The following is a 20369-nucleotide window of genomic DNA, read 5'->3' as shown; positions in this document are numbered from 1 at the left end:
AAAAGAAAAGAGGAAGAAACCGCGGACGAGCCGAGTTTTAATGATGTTTTGGTCCGGGAGGCGGTAAAGACCAACTATGCTGCAACCTGGCCTTACTCACGGACCGGACCTCCACACAACATACTCCTCCATCTCGTTCACTCAATCCCTAGCTATTAACGGGGACTCTGATTTATTTTGGGACTGGATTATGCTCCGGGTGGTTTACTTGCTTAATTTACTGGAGTAGACCCTAAATCCCGAGGTTCCCTTTTCCTCGCGACTTCTCGATACCCGCATATACCCCCTCCCTTTGTCAACACAAGACCGAGTCCCGGAACAGGTACCGACAAGATGGATTACGAAGCGCTGAAGGATCAGTGGAGTGATGTGGAAGACCGCGATGGCATCAGACTCAGTTGGAACACTTTCCCGAGCACTCGCATGGTTCGTGATAGTGACACCCTCTGGCCTTCACCGCATCATCCGCTGATACTTAATATAGGAAGCGTCCCGCTTAGTCGTTCCCATCGCCGCCGTCTACACCCCATTGAAGGAAAAGCCCGATGCCCCTTTGCTACAATATGAGCCCGTTACTTGCAAGCAGCCCTGTCGAGCTGTCCTCAACCCATATGCGTACGTATCGTGTTGATCTGAGGTACCTTGATGATAAGATGGACTAACCAGCTGGACAGCACTGTCGATGTCCGCGCACGAGTCTGGATCTGCCCCTTCTGTCTGTCACGCAACCCTCTCCCTCCGCATTACAAGGATATCACGGAGAACACGATACCCCCAGAGCTCCACCCCCAGAGCACGACGATCGAGTACCAATTGGCACGACCCGCCCCCGCTCCCCCGATTTTTGTCTTCGTTGTCGATACCTGCCAGGAGGATGACAGTCTGCAGGCTGTGAAGGATTCCCTCATCATGAGCTTGTCTCTTCTGCCGCCCAATGCGCTGGTCGGTCTGATTACCTTCGGCACTATGGTAGGGAACGATGCTCCTCGCAAGGCAGTTGGCATGTTATTGACCTTGATATATAGGCCCAAGTTCACGAACTCGGCTACACCGAATGCGCAAAGTCGTATGTGTTCAGAGGCAACAAGGAATACACCGCCAAGCAGGTTCAAGAGATGCTGGGCCTGGCCGGCGGCATGCGCCCTGGTGTTCCCCAGCAACAGCCTGCCCGTCCTCCCCTTGGCCCGGCTGCGCGCTTCCTTATGCCTGTGCAGCAGGTTGAGTTCCAGATCACCAATGTCCTCGAACAACTGCAGCGCGATCCCTGGCCAGTGGCCAATGACAAGCGTCCCCTTCGCTGCACTGGTGTTGCCCTGAGCGTTGCTGTTGGTCTGCTTGAGAGTTCCTTCCAGAATGCTGGAGGCCGCATTATGGCTTTCACCAGTGGTGCAGCCACTGAGGGCCCTGGCCACGTTGTTTCACCCGAACTGAAGGAGCCTATTCGTTCGCACCACGATATCGACCGGGACAACATCAAGTACTACAAGAAGGCTGTCAAGGTCGGTCTCAACGCAAGGGTGTATTGGATATTTTGCTAATTTGATTCTAGTTCTATGATGCTCTCGCTAAGCGCGCTGCCAACAATGGCCATATTGTCGATATTTTCGCCGGCTGTCTTGATCAAGTGGGTTTGCTGGAAATGAAGAATCTCTCCAACTACACTGGCGGTCACATGCTTCTCACAGATAGCTTCACATCCTCACAGTTCAAGCAATCGTTCGTGCGTGTGTTCGACAAGGACGCCGCCGACAACCTCTTGATGGGCTTCAATGCATCTCTCGAGGTGCTTACAACTAAGGAACTTAAGGTTACTGGTCTGATTGGCCACGCTATCTCGCTGAACAAGAAGTCAAGCTCCGTTGGCGAGACAGAATGCGGTATCGGTAACACCTGTGCATGGAAAATGTGCGGAATGGACCCGTCCTCCAGCTACGGTATTTACTTTGAGATTGCCAACCAAGGCGGCCCAGCTGCTGTTCAGCCTGGTCCTCAACGGGGTGTGATCCAGTTTTTGACATACTACCAGCACTCCTCTGGGCATTACCACCTGCGGGTAACCACTACTGCCCGGCCCTTGAGCGGACCTGCGGGTGACCCAACCCTGGCACAGTCCTTCGACCAAGAGGCTGCCGCTGTCCTCATGGCCCGTATTGCGGTCTTCAAGGCGGAGGTTGATGACGGTCCAGACGTCCTGCGCTGGGTTGATCGCATGCTGATCAGACTCTGCTCCCGATTCGCTGACTACCGGAAGGATGACCCGACATCATTCCGATTGGAAAAGAACTTCACCTTGTACCCTCAGTTCATGTTCCATCTCCGCCGAAGTCAGTTCCTGCAAGTTTTCAACAACTCGCCCGATGAGACTGCTTTCTACCGCCATGTCTTGAACCACGAGGATACCGGTGACTCTCTCGTCATGATCCAGCCCACTCTTGATTCGTACTCTCTAGAGCAAGAAGGTGCTCAGCCGGTGCTTCTGGACTCCGCTTCTATCCAGCCCGCCCACATTCTCCTACTTGATACCTTCTTCCACATCCTCATCTTCCACGGTGAGACCATTGCCGAGTGGAGGAAAGCCGGGTACCATGAACAAGAGGGCTATGAGAACCTCAAGATGCTTCTTGATCAGCCTAAGGAGGATGCTAGGGTTCGTTGCCACCTTCCTTGACGTATGTTTACGCTGTTAACTGACTCGTGTCTTATAGGATCTTATTGCCGACCGTTTCCCTCTGCCCCGCTTCATCGTCTGTGATGCCGGTGGTTCCCAGGCCCGTTTCTTGCTGTCCAAGCTGAACCCGTCGACAACCCACACCACGGGCGGCTACGGTGGCGGTGTCTCATCGCAGACCATCTTCACTGACGACGTGTCGCTCCAGACATTCATGGACCACCTGATGAAGTGAGTTTTCGCTGGAATTTGACTTGGAGCACCCCATACTAACTTTACTCTAGACTTGCTGTATCTGGAACCAGCTAGGTGTTATGAGACAATAGCCATGAGAGCAAGGGCGGTCTGTCGTCGACCCTCGGGTCTTGTGTATCTTTAGCGGTGATTTAACTCCTTTGACGCGATATAGTAGTAGATTGAATGGATTGATACCATTACAGGAGGGTGCCTTTTAGAAGTCATTGCAATAAGTACATCCTGTATAAATAAAGCAGCCATGAGCGCCTCGAAGTGCCAGCACAAAACAGAATACCCAAAGAGGCAAGCAGCTTGATAAGGGTTATGTTATCTCACGTGACCCACTGCGAAGTGCCCTAACCCCCCCTAATTCGGTCATTCGCTTAGATGAGCAAGTGTGGGCCACGCTAGCAGCGAGTCCCCTTCAAGTTTAATTTTTTGGCTCCTTTTCTTCTTCTCTTCTGTAACCACCCTCTTCGACAACCAAGGACGATTGACTACCTTTCGCACTCGCCATGCGTAAGTATCATCTACTTGGCCTACTGCAAGATGGCGACTAATATTCCCTCGTGATCAGCTCCCAAGTTCGATCCCAATGAGGTGAAGATCATGTAAGTCGAATTTTTCGCCAGCCCCTCTGGCTGCATCCAGCTCTATCGACCGATCAAGAAACTAATCATTTTTGTCTTCAGCCACCTGCGTGTGACTGGTGGTGAGGTCGGCGCTCAGTCCGCTCTGGCCCCCAAGATCGGTCCCCTCGGTCTGTCTCCCAAGAAGATTGGTGAAGATATCGCCAAGAACACTGGCGACTGGAAGGGTCTCCGCGTTACCGTCCGCCTGACCATCCAGAACCGTCAGGCCGCCGTCTCCGTTGTTCCCTCCGCTTCTTCCCTTGTCATCAAGGCCCTCAAGGAGCCTCCCCGTGACCGCAAGAAGGAGAAGAACATCAAGCACTCCAAGTCCATCCCCATGGATGAGATCATCGAGATTGCCCGCATCATGCGCACTCGCTCCATGGCCAAGGAGCTCCGCGGTGTTGTCCTCGAGATCCTCGGTACTGCTTTCTCCGTCGGCTGCCAGGTCGATGGTCGCAGCCCCAAGGACGTCTCCGACGACGTCAAGGAGGGCGAGATTGACAGTGAGATTTTCGAGTTCATTGATGGTCGAATCAATTGCTAACAGTCTTTTCAGTTCCCGAGGAATAAATTATTCTCTCTTGAATGCTCAAAAAAGAGGAGGCCTATTTGATTTCTATGGCGTGCTTCTCTTAATGTTGAGATGCTAGTTGCAGAATACGAATGGTTTCTTAAACCAACAAAATATTCATGAGTCATGACCTGTGATACCTTCCCTAATTCGCGAGTGTGCAATTGGAACAAATTGACCAGCTCGCTGCTTGTTCTTTTTTTTTCTCTCGTTCCTTTCCGGTTGTATCCCTCCTTTCTCCTTTCTTTCTCCCAACTCCTCTCATGATCCTCCCGCCTTCTCCTATGGCGATGAGAATAATGGCAGGCTATCTCTGGCACAGCCGACAGTCCATCCTTTGGAACCCCCACAACACTCTGGCCCTTACTGTTCATTCCCTACGGGGTTTGATCATATCAAAAACGTGGTATAGGCTTATTTTAAGTGGGGAAGAGAAAACCAGTCCCATTACTCATCGCGGTATCCTTGAAGATTTGTCTTCGTGGGTACAGTGGTCCATATTTCGGGTCTACATCTCTTGCAGATAATACTTTTGTGTCTGCTCTCGTAGGCTGTAGTCTAGGTAGCTTCAATAAATCATGACATTTTTTATTACGAATTGAACTCCATATCTCTCGTATCTTATTAATTATGTCCTTTGGACTATGACCACTCGGATCCTCCAGTGGCGGTGTGCCAAAGTACTAACCTCCACGTCTTAACACAGCCAGGCTCGCCTGCATGCGGGCTGCCAGCATGCATTTACATATGCGAGGCGATGTTATTGACACTTGAGTACACCATAATATTGATATGATATAGCTAGCTGACTGAGCGAGGCTGGACTCGTTTCTAGAACCCCCCGAATTTAAATTTTCTTGCTTCTAACCTTGTGATATATATATCCCGAATGGAACGATTCCCTACCACGCGAGAACGACGTTATCTGCACCGTACGAATGTATAACTTAGAAATCATGCGGTTACCTAGCTAGCTACATATGTACTCCGTATATATATGTACGTTGCATGGATCCGGAAGTCGACGTCACACCAAGTAAATAGCCCTGTCTTTTAAATTCTATTCTGAGTCTGAAACATCCCAACGGCCGCTACACCAAACAGAGCCACCTGGGCAAGTATCCGAGCGCGACCAATGAAAATTAATATAAAAATTTAGTTACGGAGAAGTCCGTTCGTATTTGTTATCGGTGGACCAAATGTCAGAATTATAAAAGAATAATTGCTCACCGAAGAATCCGATTCTTATGAAATGAGGAATGCAAGCAAATTACTCCGTACTCCGTAATAGCATAGCGCCAGGGCTCCACTGAGGATCCTCATCCAGATAAGGCGATATGCGTGCTCATCCAACGGTGGGGGCTGATCCATTCTCGATGTGCGCATTGTGTTTGGTCTATTGGAAGGAAGTTATATTTGGGTCGAATGGAGTCGGGGAATATCAAGTGGATATATGTGACATGGGATTTTTTTTTTTTTCCCTTTCTGTTTTCTTTTTTTTCTTGGTGGTCCTTCTTTTTGTTTATCTTTTCGAAAGACTAGGAATACTAACTAGTATTGCCTTCAATCACTACATATGTAAATACATACTGAGTGCCTGTATCACCCGACCCGCATGCCGCCGTACAGGAACGTTGTGCAGGCCAAGGAAGGATGCGACACACAGTGGGGGGCAGTTTGCCGATCTCTACCTATGACACGTTAACTTTATGAGAAACGGTCTAAAGTTTCGAATATTCTCGTAAGAGGACCTGTCAATGTTCTATATTGTATATACGAATCAACTACACCATACCCCGTAGAAAGAATAACACAGGAAAATCAGTCAGGCTAAGAGGCTGAGAAATGACCGCAGGGATCGTGGTGGAAATGTTAGTAACCCCAGAATCATCCCGGATAGGAAAGGATCGGAACGCCAACAAACAGGGGGCCGCGCCTGTCAGAAGAAGATGGAAAAAAAGAGAAAAAGAATAGAGGGGAAAGAAAGGAGAACTAAAACAAATACACAGACATTGGTGGATATTAAGATATCCAGTCCAGTTTGAGTGAGAGGGAGAGAGAGAGACATATTAACATATTAACATATTAACTTGAAGATAGAAAATCATCAATTTCCCTAAGGTTCAGCCAAGTCTCATAGCCCACAGAAACCGAGAACGGGCTCGACTCGATGGCGGGGGCGTCACCGATCCATCACTAGTCGCCGTGATGGAACCAATGATCCACTGGGATTGGATTTAGATTTGGATATTTGGTTTTGGGAGGAAAGGGAGTATGTTGTATGTTGTAGATTATATACGGAGTATATAAATTAGATATAAGATATATATATAACCTATAACCTATAACATAACTAACATGTATAGTATTTTAAGTACTCCGTATAGTGTAAAGTAATATTTTATCTTTTATATTTTATCTTCCCCCACCTGAACCCACCGTGTCCACTCCCGGTTTTGCTCAACCTTGTTTCTCTCTGTTCTGTGCTTTCTATTCTTTCTATTCTTTCTGTTCTCTTCTCTTCCTAAGCTTCCTCTCCTTTTACTCTGACTTTCCTCTCCTTTGATCTCATCTCTCCACTGATCTCCCCCTGATCCATTTTTGATCGACCCCCCTCGCACTTGCCAAGATTCTTTTTTATTGGCCGTTTCGGACACCAGCATCGTGAGCTGGACATTCTCTCTCCCTTGCGTCTCTGATCTTCTTCTCTTTAATTTTTTTTAATTTCTTTAATTTTCTTTTCCCTCTTCTTCTTATCTCACATACTTCCCTATCCCACGCTTTTCCAGTCGATGACGATATTCTGAACTCCTTCAAGCTCAACCGGTTGAACTGCTGAGAACTGGATTGACTGGCTTGACTGGCTTCGCATAATGAGGTGTCGGAAACGTTTCAAGGATGATTTTTGATTGTTGACTCCATTGACGTGTTGAGTCTTCGGCGATATCCTTGTCGCTGGGCGGCCTCAAGGTATTCCGGTCGTCCTTGGATCAAGGAGAGAAGAAAGCAAAGATGTATCCGACCGTCGCACCGTTCCCCTCGGTCCAACCGCACCAACGCATACACTATAATACCGACACCCTCAATCAGCAAATGTACGATGCGAACGACCAACTCCCCGTCCGTAATGACCCCTCCAAACCTCCCTTCAATACAATACCACGATCGCACATCCCACTACCTCATCCCGTTCAACGTCTGGATCCCCGCGATGGCTCCGGCTATAGCTCCAGCACAAATATGGCTGAACACACTCTGAGGAGGAAAACCCCCCAACGGAACTCTGGCTGCGGGGTATGACGGGACTCTTGGCGATACCGTTCAGCCACCAGCGCCCAAGCATATCTTGGTTTCGCCGATGGAATCGGGCCAGTTCATTCCCCCTCAACAAGGGATCCAGTCTGAAAATTGGCAGCTCATGGACCAATCAGCAACCAAACAAATGAATTTCCCACCCGTCTTCAAAAATGACCCCGCAGGCAATACAATTCAAGGAGAAGTCGTTCAAGACGTGAATGGGACGAGCTGGGTTCGTCCGGTCAATTATCCTCCGGGCGTAGACTCCATGTTGAACCAAACTTTGCCCCTCCAGCCATCCCAACGATATCTCTTACAGAACGGGCAGTATGTGCCCACGGTCCTACCGGCAACCCTGCAGTCGTGTCTCGGACCAACTGCTTCCGCGGGTACTGGGCCATTCGGTCCATATTGGCCGGATGGAGTATACATTCCATATCGCCCCGCGGCATTTCGTGATGCGCGTTTTGAATCCCCGTCGCCCTTTACAAAGCAGATGAGCCAGCCATTTTACGACCTCAACCACCCGACTTTTAATCAAGCTCAGGTTCCGCTAGGCAGCCACACAGATTCGGGGGTCGCATGGGGGCAGTCCATGCCTGGTTTGCCTACTCAGGACTCTTTGATGAAACCTCTTTTCCCACCACGTCACTCTGACCAACTACCTTTCCACACCCGAGTCAACCGTCCTCCATCAGGCCTTCCACCGCCGCAACCACTGAATAACGAGCCCACGAATTGGTCGAGTCGCCCATTACATGGATTCCAACCCCCAGGCCCTGCAGTAGTAGTCAACGCGGATTTCAAGGAGAAGGTCCTATCCGAGGCTCATGGTGTCTATGTTGACCTCCTCGCAACCATCCATCAGGCCCGCCGCAACAGCGTTAGTAATGCTGCCGTTGACGGTTACCCCCGATTCTTAAAGCCGAGTATCTACCCTAAACCCCCACGGCAACCGGGTCTCGACTTTTCACAAGCCCCTCCACCCGACCTCGCACGCCATAACAGTTACCCGGCTAGTCAACATGACTTGCAACGGCAGAAATTTAATGCGGGCAGCCATAGGTCGAACGATCCTACGTCTATTCCTCGTGTCCAAACTCGCCGCCCATCCTTAAACCAATTCGCGCATAGCAGAGGGTCAGATACTCATATGCTTGGATTGCGAGACACAGGTTGTCCTTCGGGGGTGTCGCCTTTCACCAGGGCTCGTGGCTCTCTTTTCAACGAGGGCTCGCCTATGTCTAATGCTGCATCTGCTTTGTCAATGCTCTCTGACTTGTGTGCGGAGAGCCGTTGGGAATGGATCGACGGAATGCTCCTCGGGGGTTGTTTGGCCTATGGCTTGGGTGATTATCATAAAGCTGTCCGATGGTACTCCAGGATCATAACTCGCGACTCGACGTAGGTGAAATATTGTTGCTGTCTGACAATCAACGCTAACAAATACCAGACATGTGGAAGCTATCTCCAACCTTGCTGCCACCATGTTGGCACTCGATCGCCGAGAGGAGGCTTCGCAACACTGGTTGCGCGCCGTGCAACTACGGCCGAGCTTCTTTGAAGCCGTCGAACATCTAATTGGATTACTATGCAATAGCCACAGAGGCAGGGAAGCCGTCAACATCATTGATTTTGTCCAGACTTCCCTTCGTCATCCCAAAGACGGCGATTGCTTCAAGACAGATGAACACGCTAGCGAACCCGAGAGTGATGCCGAGAGCAATGTGTCCGATGCGTGCATGTACGACAAGGCGTCTTTCGAGTACGAAGACGACATGGGACGAACACAAGGAATAGAACCTGGCTCACCGGATGCCAAACCCCTTGGTTTTGCGAGCAGCGGATACGCAATTTCAGGTGCGGAGAACGGGAGAATGCTAGCTTTGGTTCATGCCAAAGGTAATATGCTTTATGCTCTTGGTGATAATGCGGGTGCTGCAGCTGCGTTTGAGGATGCCGTTCTCATCGCTGCTGGCCGAAGGCGACATGGCATCCAAAGCATTATCAAACAGATTTTTGCTGCCTTTTCTAGCGGTCCTAGTAATGGGTACCCTCAATCCGAGCATGATTCCCAGGAGAGCATCCTGCTTTATCCCGATACAGCATTGAAAACCGCCAAACTTGTTTTCCCAGCAAGCGGCATGCCGCCGGGGCTCCAATACGTTGCTGAAGGCATTGCTCGCAATGCAGCCACTTCCACCACCAGCAATTCTCTCCTTTCATTGGCGAAGATTTACCAGGATGGCATGTCCAGCGTGGGTTCCTCAGGAGCAACCAGGTCTTCCCCCGGTGTCCGGGATATTTTGGCTCTCTATTATCTTTCCCTCTCTCTGCAGCCTAGCCCATCCACTGCAAACAATGTTGGAATTTTGCTGGCTGGCATTCAGAACAATCCGCCAGCAAGAGGTTCAGTGCGTTCAAATGGTGAGACTCAGCACCATCTCGAGATCCCGGGCGTTGTCCCTGGGAGTGGAATATCCCTAGCCTTGGCATACTACAACTATGGCTTGCATCTCGACTCGCGACATGCCCATCTCTATACCAACCTTGGCAGCCTACTCAAGGACATCGGGCAGCTTCACGCCGCCATCAAGATGTATGAGCAGGCAGTTCAGTGCGATGGCAACTTCGATATCGCCTTGGCAAACCTGGCCAATGCTGTCAAGGATAGTGGTAAGGTCAATGATGCCATTGTATACTATAAGCGCGCTGTCAAGGTAAACCCCGAGTTTGCCGAGGCGGTTTGCGGATTAGCGAATGCCTTGAATTCTGTCTGCAACTGGGTAGGTCGTGGTGGCGTCGTCAACGCCCGTGGCTTCCGGGATCGATGGCATGTTGATGAGAAAGGGATGCTTCGGGATTCACTCAGCATCGACACGGGTTCTGGATGGATCAAGCGGGTAGTGGACATTGTCGACCGACAGCTCAAAGAAGGGGAATATTGGGGCCGTGGCATGTTGACTGCCAGCACGGCAGAGCAATTGTGCCTACAACTAGCTCCCGCTTTGGAGTCTACTCGCTTTGCTTCCAGTCATCGCATGTCTCTGGCAAAGCTTTTCCAGTCCTGGGCTGGACAGAAATGGGAAGGATCTCGACTAGTACGACTCGTGGAGCGAGCGATCCGATCTCTCACTTGGCAATGGTACCAAGATCGCTATGTCTTCGGCAAAGATTATCCTCTCTCTAAGTATCGTCGACCTCAACTCCCTGGGTCTCTTTCCGCCCCGAATGCACCTACCGTTCTGCCGTTCCATACCTTCACTTGTCCCCTGACGGCGAAGCAAATCCGTCAGATCTCCCAGCGTAATGGACTGCGGATCTCAACCTCAACTCTCAGACTCCCGTGGCTGCCAGCTACTGTCTTCCCTCCACCGTCTCCGCCTAGTCCGTACCTTCGAGTTGGTTACGTGTCATCGGACTTCAACAACCATCCTCTCGCACATCTGATGCAATCTGTGTTTGGGCTGCATGATCCTTCCCGCGTCAAGTCATACTGTTACGCTACGACCCCCCAGTGACAAATCGATACATCGCCAGCAGATTGAGAAAGAGGCTCCCGTCTTTTATGATGCGAGTGGATGGTCGGTCGATCGACTAGTCCAGCAGATTGTTGGGGATGGGATCCACATTCTGGTTAACTTGAACGGCTACACGCGAGGAGCTCGCAACGAGGTCTTCGCTGCACGTCCAGCGCCTATTCACATGTCATTTATGGGTTTTGCAGGCACCCTCGGTGCCGAGTGGTGCGATTACATCCTCGCTGATGAGCTTTCTATTCCACCGGAGACTTTGAGCCCCGGACGGCGTAAAACGCGGATCGAGGATCGTCTCCTGGAAGAAGACAATGGCGAGGAACTCAAGGACTGGGTTTACGGAGAAAAGATTGTTTTTGCGCGCGATACCTTTTTCTGCTGTGATCACCGACAGAGTGCCCCAGATGCTGGTGAAAAGCACGTATCATGGGAAGAAGAACAAGCCCGGCGCTGGAGAATGCGCAAAGAATTATTCCCCAAGTTGAGTGACGATACTATCATCTTGGGTAATTTCAACCAGTTGTACAAGGTCAGTCTATTTGCCATGTCTACTCATGCCAAACCACATAGCTAACCCCCTTTTAGGTTGAACCCACGACGTTCCGAACATGGCTTCGCATACTAGCGCGAATCCCCAACGCTGTTCTCTGGCTTCTTCGCTTTCCAGACACAGGCGAACAAAACCTGCGAGACATTGCTAAAGCCTGGGCCGGTGAAGAGACGGCTTCGCGGATCATCTTCACGGATGTAGCTCCAAAGAACACACACATCGCGCGAGCGAAAATCTTAGACTTGTTTCTCGACACGCCAGAGTGCAACGCCCACACCACAGCAACAGATGTCCTCTGGAGCGGCACACCGCTACTTACTCTCCCGCGCTACAAGTACAAAATGTGCTCCCGCATGGCGAGCAGTATTCTGAGTAGCGCGCTCCCCAGCTCTGAGGCTGGCCAGCGCGCCCGTGAGGAACTCATCGCGTCGTCGGATGAAGACTACGAGAATAAGGCCATCCGTCTATGCCTGGATCTGCAGTACTCTGGTCACGAGGGCTACGCCCGCGGCCGGCTGACGGAAATACGGCAGATGCTGTTCCGGGACCGTTATAAGAATAAGCTCTTCGATACGGCGCGCTGGGTGCGCGATCTGGAGACTGCCTATGAGGCCGTCTGGGCGCAGTGGGTTAACGGCGAAGAAGGCGATATCTGGTTATGACGTGCACTGCGAATATACCCTTTGAGCGATTTTTCCTTTTTTGCCTTTTTCTGTCTTCTCTTCATTCTCGTTCTACTTATTTGCATCTGGGTCTCATCTACCTTTCTACCTTCCGCCCTGGGTTTGGGCTGGATCATTTATGTAATGAATTTACTTTTGCATGTGGCTTTGTGATGTACACGTACACTGGGAACTTTCACGAAAGAGAAGGACTGTCGGTTGGTTTCTTGGGCGGGCGTCATGTCCTTCAGATTTGTATTTTGGACTTCTGGATATGCACGACCTGTAGTTTTTGTGATCGTCTTTGAGATAAACTGAACAGCAGAACAGGTCTACACAACCTTTTTCCAGTGCAATCCGCCTACCATTTCCTCTGCTAATGATTTACAACTCGCGCAATCTGACAATGAATACATTGTACAATACTTGGTAAGCTCTGTCCCTATATCTATACCTAGAAGCAGTTTGATCATATCCCACTCATTTAGGATACAACATGCTTGATACCTGCTGCGAACCTGGACACTTAGCCCCTAATGGCTCTATGCAGAACCCAAGCTACATGCAAGCCTTGGGCCCTGAGAATCCCTGTTTACAATCGATGCCTTGTCCCCAGCAACCAATAGAGTCGACGCCGTTCCAGCCCTCAATCGCAATCCAAGACATTCATGACGCACTGAGACACCCAAGGCCAATCAATACCTTGATGTTTGCATTAGCCTTAGTCGGTCTGAGCAGCCTTCTCCCCTCATGAGCCTATCACATCATCAAACTTCCTTATCTCGTCTCTCCATCCCAAGCTCTAGTCTCGAGAGCGCCCTCTTCATCCCTGTGTCGCGCAGAGGGGATGAGATACCAACTGCTCTCAGACCCCAGAATCGCCATTCAAACTAGGTCCAGATCCAGTCCAGGTCCAGGTCCACACCAAATCAGTCCCAAACCCAAAACCTAATCCACCAGCGCGTGACGGAGGGCTGAACCAGGGTATCCGCATCTGCATCTGCATAGCAAAAGCAAAAGCACACGCCATGCTTCGGGGCTCTTGCATATTACATTACGCATTGCACAGTACATACACCCCGACACTAGTACGGAGTAAGTACTCCGTCGAAGGGACGGCGTTAAGCCCAGTCCGTATCGATATCCATCTATCCCTACTCCGTACATGCCATGTATGTACCCCGGTAGATGCGGCATGGCATCCTGGTATTTCATCACATGTTCCTCGGACTGGGGAGTCAAGTCCACGGGTAAGACATGCGCTTATCCGTCTTTTGTCTGCAAGTTGCCTGTTTGATTCCCACATGGCTCCACGCGTGTCGAGGATGGAATCCGTATTGGGATGGGTGGGGACTGTATTGGTGTGTATGCACATAGAATGTGCTTGCACATCCTATATCCGGAAAGAATAACACTTGACAGGTCCTACAGAGTAGGCGACGATGAAAGTGACATGTACAAAGTACGATTCATTCCACGCTATGCATATCAAGAGTCTTCATGACGATCAACGAACCTAAATCCGCCCGTTTGATACATACAACTATCAGTGACGAAATAGCCACATTGAGTTTTTGAGAAAGAAACCAAAAGCCAAACCAACATCCAAGGATCCCTCACCCTAGTATCCCTACATCAAAATCCGAACAACCCGAACCCAAGTCCCTTACATCACCGCCTCTCGTTATCAACCGTTAATTCCAGTCAATTGCCAAATCCCGTCTCAGCCAAGTAAGCCCGTTCGCTTCACAACTCCCACGAGTGACAGAGACAAACTGGGAATCCACCCCATGTGCGGTATCATATCTACCGTGGATCACGCTCCCATCTTGCTCGGGTCGGTATGGAGGGTAGCGGCATCGCTGAGTCGGTTATGGTGCTTTGTGAGTGGTGTGGCGCGGGTGGGGAAGTACGCCACAGAGATTTGGGGCGTTGGATCGGTCGATTAGCCGCTCAGAGGGCACTTTGGACCGATGATGGATTGTGGCTTCGTAAGGTTTTGGTTTGGGGTAGGTTTTTGGATTCGCATTATATTAGGATGTTAGAAGGCTAATATGTTACTGTATGGAGTACGGCACGGGGTGATATATCGAGGATGTACGGTGTCGAAATAAAGTACGGAGTTATAGTACCAAATTTTGGGATTGGGCCTAATTGGGTATGGATTTTGCCTGTAGGTCTTGGTTGAACTGGAATTGATTTGTGATGAATGCCACACCTGGGCATGGATTTACAATTACTAGAATGTCGAGCATTAGCATTTGATGCCCATGCCTTGTAGTTCCCTGAATATATCAGCGCTACGGATATACATATAACCATATTAAGCCGATCACATGCCCAAACAAAAATCCCATCCAATTCCCCTACTCCGTAGACGACAAGGTTGCATCATTGGCAAGGACGATCAGCGAAAGAACGACGGACTAGACTGAGACATCCAACTCCGTCTCTCATCCTAAGACTAACAATAATCCAAGCCAAGCCCAAACAGCGGGATGGCCGTTGCGTCACGCGCCCACCAACCCCTGCCCTTCACAGCCCTCTGCAAGCCCACAAGCCCACAAGCCCTAGACTCGCCTTTCCCCTGAAACAAGGCTCAAAGAAGAAAAGGGGTGGCCAGAACCTTTAGCTCTAGGGTCTATATAGGTTGCGCCCCATTTGGCCTGTCTCGATACGCATCGGGAATTCCTCGGCCTGCGGAGATCCTCGGGGTGCGGAGGGTCTGGTGGAGAGGTGGGAAATTTTTGCTATGGTATTTGCCGTGGGCGGGCAGGAACTGCTCCGTTCATGTTCCACTCTGACACTCACGTCCCTCTTGGTTTATTGATTGTCTGGACAAAGTGCTTTGACCAGGATGGTGATTTGGCCCCCAAGTTTTGTTGTTTTATGCTCGTAACGGAGGATTTAAAGGTTTCTGGGGGATTCATTTATCTAGGATATAAACAATATTATACAATCCCGAATTACTGGGTTCTTTGTCGTTTTGGACCTTTGTACCTTTTGCGGGAACGATTAAGTTTGGTCCGGATAGATAGGGTTGGATTTTGCAGGTGTCGGGCTTTGTATGTTGTACGTTATTATATTATACATTATACATCTAGCAGTTTTTCTCATTATAGCATGTTATTTAATATTTGCACATGAGCTTCAAACTTGGGAACCGGATCAGGAACTAGGTCAGGAACTGGATCTCCCAATTTGGTTTGCGTGGACCTTCATATGGCCCGTTCTCCATTTCCGTCCGTTCTCCACCAGACATAATCGCAAGCTTTTCCAAAATTGTCAACCTCAGACTTTATTTAGTATATGTACGGAGTACTTGTTTTGTATATCGTTTTACAGCGTAAGTCGTAGGTGGATATCTACATCCTTCTGACTCGTATATATGTTGTACAAGGCAGATAATACATTCAAATCCATCTGTGTTACTATAGTAGACAAAGTGGCTCCGTTCTCAAAATTTGCTAAGCAAAGGATTGTAGGGAGTACGGAGTACGGAGTAGGGAGCACAGAGTACGAGGTGGAGTAGGCCCAAACGGTTTCCCACAGATCGGGCACCATGCGAGTGGTCCCCGATATCTAAAGCCCGAGAAGGTGGGCCACCAATCACGGTCTAGGCCGTGGTGTCATGGCCTTGGAGCAAATTCAAATTCAAATTATTCTAATTCGGATGCAAATTTAACTCAAAATCAAATTTAGTTTCAATTTCAATTTCACAACCTAAACTCAAATTATTCTTTCTTATACATATTTCCGTGCAAGTACAATATAATGGGTACATCGTACTTGCACGTATTAGGATTCCTTACACCTCCAATTTCCAGAACGCGTGGATGGCATAGAATGATCCACCTCGTGTTGTATCGATGAATATATCACAAAAGTCCAACCTATTACCCAAAACGGATATGGAGACGACTAGGGTGTAAATCTGTGGACACTGCCAATAGCTACAATAGTGAGAATCTAGAACGAAAAATTATGTACTTGTCCGGAGGACGGAGTACTCCGTATAGCTATGCATGATAATTTCCCCATGACTGCCCAGGTGTTAACGTCATAAGCATAAGCGAGGAAGTCGTTAATAACACCCAAATGGGATACAATATATTGTACCCACGTGACCCAAACGGCGAAAAGGGGGCCAAAGGAACGACGTGCTTGGACCCTCTCTGGGCTGCAAAGCCATGCGGAAGGCCCGACAGTCAGGAAGCAGCTGCGAGACCGTTCGCTCCACTTTTATAGTGACGGCTACCCCGTTGAGCTTCAATGTCTGGCATGGAGGTCTTCTAGCATATCCAAATAGAGATATACTAGTATTCTTTTGTTCTCACCATATCAAGTATATACTTTCTATCTTCTCTGACACCAGACACACTACCTCTCCTCAATACCAGTACCCAAACACCCGATCTAAGCTCGAGTGCACGGGGCTACAGTGATCAGCGGTGATCCCTGCACGCCGACAGGGATTTATCTCAAATACTTGCCGTGTCTCTGATTGGCGAACAGACAGGGGAACAATAGTCTCCCTTGAGTAAACGGTAAAACAACAAATTAAAATAAATTAAAATCCGAAAACCTGACAGGTCCAAATCTCGGGTACACCCTAGTCGATGTTGCATTCCAGGACGACGGGTTCATCCTTTCAGAAACGGTTTTTCCCAAGAGTACGGAAATCCGATCTGGCTGTCCACACGAGGACTTGTCCACATGGCTACACAAGGCCATATTTTTCCTTTTTATTTCTCTAGAACTGTGTGTTCCATACCCCAGGATATACCACCTTGGTAGAAGCCCAAAAAAACAGGAGAGGAGTTAATTAGTCTCTTTTCTCCGCACTCTTTTATTTTTAAATCTATAGATAGCCCTGTTCGAATATTGCAAGCCTTAATTGATGATTAATCTATACTCAGAACGGAGTATAGACGCAATGTGTGTACATGTATATACATATATATATATATATATGTGTATATTTTTTTCAATCTGGTGTGGAATTAAATGATCAAATAGATTAAAGATTTTGGAGGCGCCCATACCCGCCTATCCTTCACCCAACAAGGAAGTCCCACTAACAATGACAAATACCTGGGGGACCAATCAACTTCCTAGTCCCTCCATATGGATGCATGTAAGGTCTACCCCTGGAGGATTTAAATTACAATATGCATACCTAAGGTACTAATTCGGTACATATTGTATGGTATTTGCGTATTTTACATATCCTCACAGTGGCTTGTTCTCTCCCGAAGTATAGCATCTGGTAAGGAAAAGCCAAAAAAAGGTGTGGCTTGCGTTTCAACGGTTTCCACCGGTGGGGATCTCTCAGCTGCGACATGCCTAACCAGGTAATCTGGAAACTTCGCACTCGTCGATCTCTCCTTCGATCCACGATCTCGGCTTCTGATGCATCCATCCTTTCTTTCTGGTACGCCAGTGTTTAGACCGGAAATAGTCTGTGGACTGTGGAAAGGGACGGGAAAAATAGATTGACTTACACTTGTGCCGTTACGGTATAGCGGGAATGGATTAAGGATATTCAGATTGGAATGGATAACGTCACATCCCGTGTCTTTGCAGCTGGATAATACTTCTCTCCCTTGGCTTTGGTGCTAATAAAGACAATTTTGCTTTGATTTCACTTTCTTTCCCCCTCTAGGCGTCATGTAGGATCCACGGTCAACTCTCAGTGACAGGTGGCAGGTGGCCCATGCGTTTTAATTATCGTTCTTTTTGCTTGAAATGGATTTTATAATATACAAACATACATAAATTAGGTGACATTTGTCTAAACCCGATTAAGCGAACCTCGATCTTGTGAAAAACCAGGAAACAGAAACTGTCACGTTTGTGATGGGGTCTAAGCCATATGGAAGACATGCAAGGTAGAATATACAAATTTCCAAACCAATAGTATGAACACCATATGGGAATCTAATAATATGTTTGATATCAAATATGAAATTCGAAACTCCGATCTGGGTCTTCAGGGATAGCTCGGTGTTGTTCGGGGAGGCTGAAGCTCCACTCCCTGTCATCGCACGGAGGCACCGATTTCCCCATACTATTGAATGTAAAAAAAAGGGATAAAATAATTCTTTTTATTTTATCTCTTCACCAGTCCCAAAGAGAAATTTGTCAATCCAAACTCGGTCCACCGGGCCACACCACCGTGGATCATCAAGAAGGAACCCTGGTCGAGCCAATGAGATCTCGGACTTGACCGATTGAACATGGATCGGGTATACAAATCGAGGAAAAGTGTTGTGCATGGCTGGCTGAGTGGAATCTGGGACGTCTAACCGCTTGTCACTCGGAAGCTAGATCTGCCCCTGGCTGTTTTGGGGGATTTTTGACCCCTTTCTGTTAGTGGTTTTACTTATATTATTCAACAATTATTATTGTTGATGAATGTAGCTATAATTACTTCAATGCTTTTAGGTTATGAAAGGCGCTTAAAAGGGAGTATACCTATGGGATACTATATCTCGAACTGAAGGAAAGTTGCATTTTCTATACTACCGTAGCCTTGGGAATCAAACAAAGAGCATGTAGGAAAAATAATTAAATAAAATAAAATAAATAAAAAATAAAACAGTTAGCGCCATGGATGATTTGGAATTCCAGCAACGGGGCTCAGGGTCGATCACTCCGATCTTTTTCTGTTTTACGCGTCTTTCCTCAGCCCGAATTCCCGGGTGGTACTGAAGATCCCAACGGAGCATTTTTCCACTCCCCACGATCTATAGATTACAATAGTGTGGTATTATTTATTTTATTTTAATTACCATTCAGCCTGTATTATTCCGAACTGTCAGCTCCAAGATCTTGGATCGTGATCTTCCATAGCGGGACCTGTATTTTTTTTTTCTTCTTTTGGACCCGTCCCCCTGGTACTTAAGTCTTGACATTGTCCGATACTATAATAACCTCTTCCTCTACTTCTCATTATACTCTTATACTTCATCTATCAACCTCTCTCTCTTCCCCCCTCCTCTCTACTATCTACTCTCTACCTACTCTCTACTCTCTACTCCACTCTCCTCTCCACTCATAATGCCTGCTTCACACCGTCGTGGTCCTTGGGTCCCAGAGGAAGACCAACTCCTCACCCAACTGGTCCGCGAACAAGGCCCAAACAACTGGGTTCGCATCTCTCAACACATGCACTACCGCTCGCCTAAGCAATGTCGCGAGCGTTTTCACCAAAATCTCAAGCCCTCGCTAAACAGAGAGCCCATCTCCGCCGAAGAGGGTCTGATGATCGAGCGCATGGTCAACGAGATGGGAAAGCGCTGGGCCGAGATCGCCCGCCGCCTCGGCAACCGCAGCGACAACGCAGTCAAGAACTGGTGGAATGGTAGCATGAACCGCAAGAAGCGCGGCCTGTCCACCCCCACCACCTCCCGCACTTATTCAGGCCGCATCGAGGCACCCTACACCCGTGCCTCAGCGATGAGCCCATCCCGCTCGCGCTTCTCCAGCTCTTCTACTTCTTCTCGCCCCTCATGGACAGAGTCCATCGAGTCCGCCATCTCTGAACAATACTCCCACTCCCGCAGAGAATCCCTGGCTTCTTCCGCCCGCCAGCTCTCTCCCATCTATACCCTTCCTTCCATCAACCGACCAATCGAAACTCCCCTCACCTCACCCGCTTTCTCAGAGGCTTCACACGCTACCTCCTGCGAGCCGCCTTCTATGGTCTCAGACCACAATTCCGTCTGCTCTTCTTCGCCCCGCACTTTCCCCTCTCCGCAACTCCTGCCTTTGCCTGTCGACCTGCGTTCGCAGTACGAGATCCGGAGGCCCAGCGTCCATGTTGTCGAGGACTCGCCAAGTTACCCGGCTCGCTCTCTAGAGTCTCTGTCAGAGATCGCCTCCGCACAGCGCTGGATGGGCCACCAGCCTACCCTGGCCTCATGGCACCAGCCTACGGACTTGCCCAAGTCTTGGATTCCCAAGCCTGAGCCTGTTCGTGACACTCGTATGGGGGTGAACAACCTGCTCAATTGAAAGAAAAAAATTTCAAAAAAACCATACATTTGTCATGATGTTTACGAGTCTCATTTCTCTCTGTTTTTCCCTTCTTGTTCTATACTCCTGATTCCCCTTCGCGCTCGGGTCCACCGATGGAACCTTTCTTGTACATTTTGCCAAAAGCTTCGCCCTCGATTTTCTTTGTGTCTATGCTCTCTTCTAAAGAGTTA

The 20369-nt window shown here is 48.9% G+C and overlaps 4 protein-coding genes across 4 annotated transcripts; all 4 read left to right on the top strand.

The window, feature by feature from the left end:
- Window positions 1–333: 333 nt before the first annotated feature.
- Window positions 334–2977, top strand: sec23 (GTPase-activating protein SEC23; the record flags this gene model as incomplete). The annotated part of the gene is made up of 7 exons (XM_057297304.1): window positions 334–426; window positions 485–615; window positions 675–969; window positions 1026–1499; window positions 1550–2647; window positions 2706–2899; window positions 2953–2977. The coding sequence occupies 7 exons, from the start codon at window positions 334–336 to the stop codon at window positions 2975–2977; spliced, it is 2310 nt and encodes a 769-aa protein (XP_057145186.1).
- Window positions 2978–3420: 443 nt separating this feature from the next.
- N7519_010530 (60S ribosomal protein uL11) lies at window positions 3421–4110 on the top strand (the record flags this gene model as incomplete). The annotated part of the gene is made up of 4 exons (XM_057297303.1): window positions 3421–3424; window positions 3483–3516; window positions 3598–4043; window positions 4097–4110. 4 exons carry the CDS (start codon window positions 3421–3423, stop codon window positions 4108–4110), a joined length of 498 nt encoding a protein of 165 aa, XP_057145185.1.
- Window positions 4111–7123: 3013 nt separating this feature from the next.
- Window positions 7124–12156, top strand: N7519_010529 (uncharacterized protein; the record flags this gene model as incomplete). The annotated part of the gene is made up of 5 exons (XM_057297302.1): window positions 7124–7405; window positions 7437–8812; window positions 8862–10898; window positions 10927–11473; window positions 11530–12156. 5 exons carry the CDS (start codon window positions 7124–7126, stop codon window positions 12154–12156), a joined length of 4869 nt encoding a protein of 1622 aa, XP_057145184.1.
- A 7062-nt stretch (window positions 12157–19218) lies between these two features.
- On the top strand, window positions 19219–20175 carry flbD (putative MYB family conidiophore development protein FlbD; the record flags this gene model as incomplete). Its single annotated transcript, XM_057297301.1, has 1 exon — window positions 19219–20175. One exon carries the CDS (start codon window positions 19219–19221, stop codon window positions 20173–20175), a length of 957 nt encoding a protein of 318 aa, XP_057145183.1.
- Between the last annotated feature and the right edge of the window lie 194 nt (window positions 20176–20369).

The sequence above is a fragment of the Penicillium mononematosum genome (genome assembly GCF_028829835.1).
Source record: "Penicillium mononematosum strain IBT 11891 chromosome Unknown utg000005l:1.0-9366267.0:1.0-9372171.0, whole genome shotgun sequence".
Lineage (NCBI taxonomy): Eukaryota > Fungi > Ascomycota > Eurotiomycetes > Eurotiales > Aspergillaceae > Penicillium > Penicillium mononematosum.
The sequence above is the reverse complement of the archived record's forward strand: the minus strand, read 5'-3'. Positions and strand labels throughout refer to the sequence as shown.